At 42.9% G+C, this 10,033-nt stretch overlaps 1 protein-coding gene across 1 annotated transcript in view; it reads left to right on the top strand.

Moving 5' to 3' along the window:
- Positions 1 to 2,276: 2,276 nt before the first annotated feature.
- The window catches only part of DPYSL3 (dihydropyrimidinase like 3), a 134,172-nt gene continuing 126,415 nt past the window's right edge, over positions 2,277 to 10,033 (top strand). Inside the window, exon 1 of the mRNA XM_074291744.1 lies at positions 2,277 to 2,781. Coding sequence (XP_074147845.1) covers positions 2,404 to 2,781 — 378 coding nt within the window. The 5' untranslated portion in view covers positions 2,277 to 2,403. The remainder of the gene's footprint in view (positions 2,782 to 10,033) is intronic.

The following is a 10,033-nucleotide window of genomic DNA, read 5'->3' as shown; positions in this document are numbered from 1 at the left end:
ATAAATTGAACCCATTATGGAGAGAGGCTCCTGAGTCAGAAAAGTCATTTGTACTAAGCAAGCCCTGTCCTGGTTTGGTGGCATATTTTCCAGCAAGATTGGACAAAATAAACCAAGGTGGGAATTTAAAGTGATAATACTATTAGAGTTTTTTTTTTTTCCCCCATGGTTTCACAGGTGTAATTTTATATGTTCTTAGTCACTACGCCTCTCTGGATCTCAGTTTCCCCATCTGTAAAATGAGTGTTGGATGGCCATGGTCCCACTTGGATTTAAATGTTATGATCTTCACAGTAAATCTGAAACATAGCTAAGGCAAGCATTAGTATTTTCACTAAAGAAGAGTCTGGGATACAGATTGAATCATTGACTTCTGGTCACACAAGAAGTGACAAAACTGTGACTGAAAGTCAGAACTTGAGGCTCCTAGACTTAGACTTAGAAATCATGAGATTTCTAATAATGAGCACAATTCATCTAATTCTGTAATTATGCAGATGAGCAAATTTAGGCATGTGTTGATCTTTAATACAATCTCAAAGAAAATAAGGAGTTGGGATGCTTAGAAAAATTTAAGTCTAAAGAGAATAAAAGGCTTGCCCAAAAGTCAGTTCGGAAATGTGACCAAGTCAAGATTTGAACACAGGTTCCCCTAAATTCAAATCCAATCCTTTTCTTATTATGTCACTTTATTCCTTCTACTTATATCAATGTAGTGTTTGGTTGTTCAAAGTAATGTCCCTTTTCCATGTTTCTCTGTCTAGATTAGTTGTGGGCCAGCTGTAGGATCCCGATCCCAAGAGAAATGTCCCATTCACAAACTTCCAAAATGAAAACTCTTCTGGGTTCCATACCAAACTCTTCTCAAGAGGGCAACACTGCCCAAAGGCTATCCTGGCAAATTATCAGTAGCCTGACAGCCGGCAAGTCACATGCAATTTGCATAAAACTTAATCACGTGCAGCTGCCCTCTCTTCCCGGACTACATGGCAAGCATCAACATGTGGAGTTCCATCTTTGTTCCCAGTTGCCGAGACCTGGCCGGCTTCCATCTCCCCTCGCCCAGAACCATTCCCAATGTGCCAGCAAACTACTCTGCTAATAGGAGTCCCCCAAGCCCAGACTCCTGGGGCTGGAAGTTACTTTTAAGGATATCTAGCCCAACTCATACATGAAAGGAAAACCATGCACCACGTCCCTGATGCACCTGGCTCCTGCGGTAACGGGCGCATCTCTGTTACCAGCTCTCCTTTAAAGGCTGACTTTGCAGTTTTAAGGTCACTTTGTCTACAGTTACTCTCTAGGTAGGGGATTAGAAATGAAATCGAAGGGTGAGTCCAAACTTGACAGGAACACGGTGGGCGGTACCCAGCGTGAGGAGAGGTGTTTAGCAGCGTCCACAGTGTGGCTGTGTGCGCACAAGGCCAAACCCGGGGTGGTGTGTGTAAGGCAGAGCCTACACCTGCATGTGTGCTGAATTTGTGATGAGGTAGGCCAAACCCGGGGTGGTGTGTGTAAGGCAGAGCCTACACCTGCATGTGTGCTGAATTTGTGATGAGGTAGGAAGAGTTCAGAGATCTGAACTGTGGGAGCACAGATAGCAAGCCAGAGGGGAGATGAGAGTCGCCGCCTCGGATTCCTCCCTTCTGTAGTCACACAGCTTAGAAACATGTGGGAGGCAGGATTTGAAATCAGGTCTCCTTGAGGCTCCCGGCTCTCACCAGCTGCTGGATGCTCACCGGCCCTATGCCCTCGGACTGACCATTCACTTTGCCTCCTGCACTTTGTGTTTAATTTTCTCGTCTATGGCATGGGGCTTCCTTGGAGTCTGGCCTCGGTTGTAAAGATTATTTATTAAACGCTCGCCAGGGTCCGCAGGCAGGTCTCCGCCCTGAAAGGAGCCCTCCTTCTGACACAGCTGCGCTGCCTGAGTGACCCGAGCCAGTAGTCTCCCTCCACTCACAGTGGACAGGATCACTACGTGATCCCCGGGGTTCTTTTTCAGCCCGGAACCTGCGGTCCTCCAGCTGGGAATCTGGGATTACCGAGCCCGCTTGTGCGGGAGGGGAGTGGGAGGGGCGGCTGGCGGGGCACAGACCAGTGGAAGCGCTGCGTGCACGCGAGGCGAAGCCCGGGCCAGCGCGAGCTCGGGGAAAGGGGGGACCGAGCGTGCAGTGCAGGCTCCTTCGCATGTTGCGCTGTTATTTTGGGTCCTCGCTCTTGTCATGGGACTAGAGCAGAAATCGGGGCTGCACTGCCACCTCTGGTTTGCAGCCTCATAAACCTCGTTTCACTCGGGCTCCAGTCGCTGCCGCTCCCCGCACGCGCCGGCCGCTGCCCCTCTCTGTCTTCTTGGGAGGAGAGTGTCTCCTGCCGCCCGGGAACCCGCCCCGCAGAGAAGCCATGGCATCGGGCAGGAGGGGCTGGGACAGCAGCCGCGAGGATGATCTGCCGGTCTACCTGGCCAGGCCAGGTACCACGGACCAGATCCCCCGGCAGAAGTACGGGGGCATGTTCTGCAACGTGGAGGGAGCCTTCGAGAGCAAGACGCTGGACTTCGATGCCCTGAGCGTGGGGCAGCGAGGGGCGAAGACCCCCAGGAGCAGCCAAGGCGGCGGCGGCGGCGCGGGGAGCCGGCCGGTGACGGCGGAGCCGGATGCCCCCCGGAGGAGCCAAGCCCGGGAGGACTGCCGGGATCCCCCCGCTCCGGCCCTCGGCGGGGTGGAGATCCGGAGCGCTTCGGGCAAGGAGGTGCTGCAGAACCTCGACCCCAGAGATAAGGTAAAGGAGTGCCCCCTACCCCATTTCAGCCTCGCTTCCTCCTCTTCCCGCCCCTCCCTGCGGCGCAGCCCAGGCTGGGGGCTGGAGGCTGCGCTGCAACTTTGTTCACTTTGCACCCGACTTAGAGAAGCAGGAGACTTCCCTTCGAACTACCAGCCCTTCTCCTACTTCCCCTCCCATTCCGAGCCCCCCACTCGAGTTTCCCTCCGCAGTGCCTATTTGTGGGGCCGGGGAAGCGGGAATGCCCCCCCTTCCTCGGTGGAGCTTTCTGTGTGCACTTTCCAGAGTCCTTCTCCCCCTGCTCCCAGCCCTCAGCGCGGTCTCCTGGTTTCTGCATGGGTGGGGAGGGCTGCGCTGTTCAGGATATAGCCAGGTTTTATTCTGCTCCCAGAAAAAGTTCCCTCTTCCCGCTCTCCCTCTCTCTATCGGCAGCCCCAGGCCCGGCACCGTCAGATCCCCTAAAGAGAGGTCTGGGACAACCTCAGTCAGACAAGGGGAATTGGGGGGAAGGGAGGGGAGGCGACGCCGGGGTCGCAGGCAGCAGAAGTAACCGCGGAGGAGCTATTCTGTAGTCCTGAGGAACAACATGAGAGAGGGGGAAGCTGCCCTCCTCCCCACCCTCCGACCCAACACACCCCAGTGCGGCTGGAGCTTGCAGCTCTGCTGTACGCCTCACTTAGGAAACTTTTGTGTGCGAAACTGTGAGCTGAGCACCGAGACTGTCCTGCCGCCTGGCATTCCTAACTGTTACTTTGTCTCAGATTGTGTTTCCCTGAGTTATATGTGTGCCTAGGCCGGCTCCTGAACTCTGAGGCAAAATGATACAGCCGCCTCTCTGAATTCGTCTCAGTTCTTTAAAAATGAAGACTGTTGCGGATTTTCTAAGAATGAGTTGCACTCCGGTCCTTTTCAGCAGCTCACATGTGCACCAAAGCCAAGTATTATATATGTGACTTTCTCAACCCCACCCCACCCTTCAGAAACTTAGGTAGCTGAATGAAGTCACTGAAGGGGCCTTGCTGGACATGACTTTCTTTGCTTATTTTGTGGGTAGGCAGGTGTCTTGAGAATCTTGACACAGATAGAGGTCTCAGAATTCAAACTGATGCTTAAGAAGGAAGAAACAAACATATTCAGATGCTTTGGCCCAATGGAGCTCTCTTTCCTCCTGTTAGCTGCAAGAACGACAGCATTTATTATTCTGCATTAATACTGTTATGAATAATCACTTGAAATGGAAATCAGCTCCTTAGAGGAACTGCAGTCATTGCCCACAGAGACTCAAGACTTTCATTAAAACACATAGTTAGCTAATAGGATGGACAAGGACCTTTTCTTTGGGTTTCATATATGATCAGCTCACACAAAAGAAAAAATGCAAAAGAAAAACAAGGCAAAGGTTATTTACAGTTGGAATTGTTTAAAGTTGCCATTGTAAAAACAGGATGTCAGTGTTACTTGAAATCACAACTGATGGTTGTAAATCTATATTAGGAGTTCAAAGCACCTTTCCCCCCTCTTGCTGCTCTTTAAAATCTTGGGATTTTCCCAACATCCTCCCTCCCTTTTCCTTTGAGAGAGAAGGAAAGGAGGAATTGAGTCTCTTATGTTTGGAAAGCTTTCAAGTTGTTTCTAGATGGAAAAGTGGGCCTTCAAAATGGGTGTTCCTTCTCTTTAGGTCTAATTTGGCCAGGAGAGAAAATGTTCACTTCCTGACTGCCAGGAATGAGATATGTGGTGGATGATGTCAGTAAACTATAGTTAACATTATTTTTTTGACTACGACCCCTCAGATGTGAGCCAGACTTTTATGGTCAATCTGTAATACTGATGAATGGTAACTAGAGGAAAGAAAAATGTATTCTTTGTAACGCAACAATTCTCCTTCTTTCCCCCTTCCTTACAAACCCTGTACTTTTGGTTACTAATTGAAAAATAATGATATGACATAAGTATCAGCAAGATATACAGTGCTTCATGGCTATTCATAGGTCAGTCTGCAATGTTGTTGGCAGTCTGGACAATGCTATGTTATTATCTCCAATTTCATAAAGTTTCAAGGGACCTTGGAGGTCAGTTGGGCCTGTTTGCCTCTCAGGGAAGGAATCCTTTCTGTGACATCTCTGACAAATGAATTTCCAATTTCTACTTTGAAAACATTCACTGACAACTTGCTACCATTCATTGTTGAACAGCTATGTTATAAAAAAAAAAAGTCTTACCCTTTATTGGTTTGGAATCTGCTCCCTCCTATTAAACGTATTCATTGGTCCTAGTTCTGCCTTATGAAGGTATACAAACTAAATGTAATTCCTCTTTTATGTGCCAGCTCTTTGCCATTTATTTGAAGATAGCAAAACAATTTTCTCTTTCTTAGGTTAACCAATTCCATCAACACTTTGACAGTTTATTGGATCTATGATCTCATCGCTTTTGGTAGTCCTTCTATGATTCTTCATCTTGCTTGATACTTGTCTATGGCTTTCCACAAATTTCCTGTATGAGATCCACCCAACATTCAGAAGGCCTTCTTTTATCTCTCAAAATTATGTGATCCCATTAGAGGACTTGGGCTGCACATCATTTATCCCTTGCTCTCACTACAAGACCAATCCTCTTTTCCCCTCAGGCATAAATGTCTCCAAAGACATCCCCTACTCCACATCTCTTGTACAGTTCCTTTCTTATGATATATCTCTCACTGTGGTTCTTTCAAACATTCTTCATAGAATATGGCTTCGAGATACTTCACCATCTTGATTTTCTTTTTCTGGATGCATTTCATTGATAAATGTCCCTTTTAGGATATGGTGTTCAACACTACATACAATTCTTTAAAAATTTTTTTTAATTAAAGCTTTTTATTTAAACATATGCATGGGTAATTTTTCAACATTGACCCTTGTAAAACCTTCTATTCCAAATTTTCCCCTTCTTTCCCCCACCCCCTCCCCTAGATGGCAGGTAGTCCAGTGCATGTTAAATATGTTAAAATATTACATACAATTCCTTAAAAGCATTCAGACCAGAGTACAGCAGAGTCATCACCTTCCTTCTTCTGGATATTTTATTAATGATGCCTAAAATGGTTAGCATCTTTGACAGCTGCATTACTATGGTTCATAGTTTGTTTTTTGTCAGGTAAATGCTCTATGACTTTGCCACTTCTAAATGGTGTTTAAACCAAGTCTCCCACAAACTGTATTTTAGTATACACACACACACACACACACACACACACACACACACACACACACACATATATATCACCTATTAAAGATTGTATTTCTAGGCTGATAATAACTTAATCAACATTCTTTGGATTCATTATTCAGCCAGCCACATAGATGTTCTCACTCAGTCCAGTTTCTTTGTATTTTATCATAAGAGACATTGTCAAATATCTTGCTGAAATTCAGTTATTTTGTCTATGGCATTTTCTTGAACAACTAGTATCATTAGGAATGGAATTTAAGCATAGAAAAAAATAAATGAACCCTAGAGGAATCATATTACTAAAAGTCTGTATCATATGTTGGATCTGTAAATAATAACATTTGATAAAAACACTTTACATCTATTATTTCCATTGAATTGTTATTGTTCATCCTCCATTTTCAAGAGGACCATCAGTTTCATAATAATGTGCTGAGGTAGGCTTTATTCTACTCATTTTATAGCTGAGAAAACTGAGGCTTGGAGAGATTAAATGATTTGGGATTATAGAATCCCATACTTAAAGCTAAAAGGGATCTCAGAGGTTATCCAGTTCAGCCTTCATTTTACACATGAGGAAACAGGCTCAGAGAGGTTATGTGGGTTAGTCTCCCAAGACATAGAACCTGAAATGACCTTAATAGTCTTCTAGTCTAATTCTCCTATTTAATAGAAGAGGAAGTTGAAGCCTAGAAATTAAGTGACTTTCCCAGGTTATTTAACCTGTTAAAAAGGCCAAGGTCTCTCACTACATCCAAGGCCATCTCCAGTCAAGCTGTTGCCATTGGACCAATATGGCTCCAGAGGAGAAAGTAGGGCTGGTGACCTTGCACAGCCTTCCCTCTCTTAAATTCATTTGCATATCATGGTATCATCCCTCTGATTCATGGTCATCTTCAAGAACAAAAGACAAACAATAGCAACAAGCAGATAGTGAGAAAACCAGCATTTGAACCCAGATCCTCATTCCAAACCAACATTCTTTCCTTGCTCATGCCATACATGGAAGCATTTGAATTTATCTTCCAGACTCCTAAGTTCTCTACACTGTCTATGATGCTTTGCTTCCTCTATGACCTAGAAGAGATCCTTTTCATCTAATTTGTACCCAGGAGAATGTCTTCTGAATCTTGTAGGAATAGCTGGTCATGACCTGGTGACAACTCGGTGCTTTTTCTCAAAGAGCTCCCACCTTCAGGACTCACCAAAAACATTCATGCAAAAAAAAGACAATTCAGATTTGCTTTGTTTGTAACTGCTTACATCAAGTGCCTAAAAAAGCAATTCTAAATGCAAATTGAACATTTATCCACATTTCTTGCCAAAATCATAGACATTTCCTAATAGTGAACAGATTGTAGGAAGGGACATGTCACTACATAGCTGGCTTTCTTCATCACACTAGAATAGTATTGCCTCTGCAAAGAGCAAGTGATGCTGGGAGGATACAAATTTAAGCTGAGAGGATACAAATTTAAGGAGGGTCAAACAGAGATCATTTTCATCAATAATTATTTTTCACATAATATACACTTCCATGTTTCCCATCTTCCCATCCCATCCTCTGGGGTCACTTTTATGTAAAATTTCTTCTTTGGTGAGCCATCAGAAGCCTTCTCATGGAGGAGGCTTGGACAAATAGGAGTCTTGTACTCAGTTCCTATACCTACATCTTTTGATTTTTGTACTGCAACAGTCAATAGTTTCAAAGTGAAGTTAATGGAATCAAAAGTCCCATACTTTCCTGTACATGGGGAGAGAGCTAAGGTACAAGGTGAATCTTTGGGACCATAAAAGCCTATTTATTTAATGGCGTCAAAACTCTTGAAAGACAAATGAATTTTGAAGTATCTCTTTGGAGTCTTTGACCAGCTGAGTCTGCACTATGAGCACTGGTGTATTTAAGGAAAGATTTCAGGCTCCTTAACCTTCAGGCCACCATTAGGTAAGATTTCATATATCTCTTTTCAAGCTTTATCTATGTATTATTTCTTCCAGGAGTTGATTTCTAGCGACAGGATGTATTTGAGGGGTGTAACCAATGTTTCTTTTAAGTAATGCTGTGATTGGCAATGTTCCCTCAAATTAATGGTCCCTAGAGGTGGTGCTTTCCCTCCCCTCTGCTGATGATTCTGTAAGTAATGTTTTACAATATCCAGCTTACTGCTTGTGATGGTTTTCAGAGTCAGTGATGCTGCTTTATAATGCTCTCTTGAGACAATGAGGGAAGCTCCCTAAGAACAGAGAACTTGGCTTAGGAGAACAGATTTATTGTCTGTGGGTGTGTACTACATGGTATTTTATTTCAGGGAAAAACAGAGAAAATTGATTTCTTATTAGCTGAACCAAACCATTTCAGGAAAATTTCTAAGAAATTGAGAAGTTTCCTAGAAAATGATTTATGTAATTACATGGCATCATGGAGTTGAGGGTACTGTTATTCTCCATCTGATCCGATTGATCATCCTATATGATCTATTCAAATTGTGATCGAGTAGGCTATACACATAGTAGAATCCTCAGTAGAGTTTATGACTTGAGGTTAGGGACTATTTTGTTTCTTTCCTTGTTTTCCCATACCAAGCACTTTGTAAATTGTAGGCACTTCATAGATGTGTGTTTAATGAATGGCTTCTTGTTGAATCTTCATTCTCAAAGAAGACCAATGACATCATGAGGGTAATGACTTGTGTGTGAATTATATATGAGTGGGGCAGAGCTGTGAAATAAATGAATGAATAAGGATATGCATTTCTAGGACAACAAGGTTTCATTTAAGAAGGAAGTTGTTATGAGAATCTGGTACATAAAGGACATAAACAAAATCTTCATAGAGATACTATGATGGAAATAATCATCAAATCTTGAATCCTTGGAACATGCATATTTATATCCATCTATCCTTCTATCAAGATTCATATTGCAGGAATGAGGGAGTTTTAATTCCTTTCTAAGTCATCAATGTATTTCAATGCAATTCAGTTTAACAACTTTGAAAAATTAAATTATAAAGTTAATAACCACTAATGAGAACAATGAAACATCCAAAGTACAAATGAAATATGGCACAAATTCTTACTCTTTTAGAAAATAGATCCAAATAGATTAATAACCAGTTACCTAGCCAAAGTTTATTTTTTCAGTAAATATTAATAAGTACCTACAAGGCATAAAACACAGTACTGGATGTTGAAGATGTAAAGATAAAAAAGCACAGACCTTGATTTCAATGAACTTAAAAATCTAAGATGCAGATACAGCACATGCACAAGTAAGTATGATATAATTGTGTTCTGGAGAAAGCTAGACCAAGTGCTCTTGGAAAATGGGACGAGAGAGGGAATGCTATCATCAGGGGGATCAGGAAGGACTTCATGGGGCCAGTGGTACCTTACCTGAACCTTGAGAGAACAAATGAGTTTTTATAGGCAGAGAGGATGCAGGATGGCCTGTGAAAATGTACAGAGGCAGGAAAGGGTAGAATGAGATTGGCCATACTCAATTTGAGTGAAACACTGAAGGAGAAAATTAAAAAAATAAATCTGGGAAGATTGATTAGAGCCAGATTATGGAAGCCCTTCAATACTGGGTTGAAAAGTTCATATTTTCTCCTAGAAACAATCATGTATGATTTCTTTTGAAAAAAGTTCCAGGAAATTTATGATCAACATTTTGGGAAATTTTGTAGTGTGTCCCCCTTCCCCAATTAATTAAAATTCCAATTTATATAGAAATGAAATTCTTAATTCTGAGTTCCTAAAAAGCAATTCTAAATATCATTTTAATGGGTCTAGATAATTGAAGGGGGCATACTGTTTTAAGATACTATATCTGTAGCAAATTTGGTTCAGTAGGGTAAACTTTAGGCTAGAGATCTTTTTTCTTCTTCTGTGGTACAAGAAGAGTTTATTGTAAGTGGAATGGGAAGTCCTATAAGTACTGCAGTTGGAATCCTAAATTTTCATTTATTCACTATATTCTTAGATGTTTTCTATGTGCAAAGCATTGTGTTAGCCTTAGGGATAGTGCGAAGCTG

Source organism: Sminthopsis crassicaudata, chromosome 2 (assembly GCF_048593235.1).
Source record: "Sminthopsis crassicaudata isolate SCR6 chromosome 2, ASM4859323v1, whole genome shotgun sequence".
In the NCBI taxonomy this organism is placed as follows: Eukaryota; Metazoa; Chordata; class Mammalia; order Dasyuromorphia; family Dasyuridae; genus Sminthopsis; species Sminthopsis crassicaudata.
This window is presented reverse-complemented; position numbering and strand designations above follow the sequence as displayed.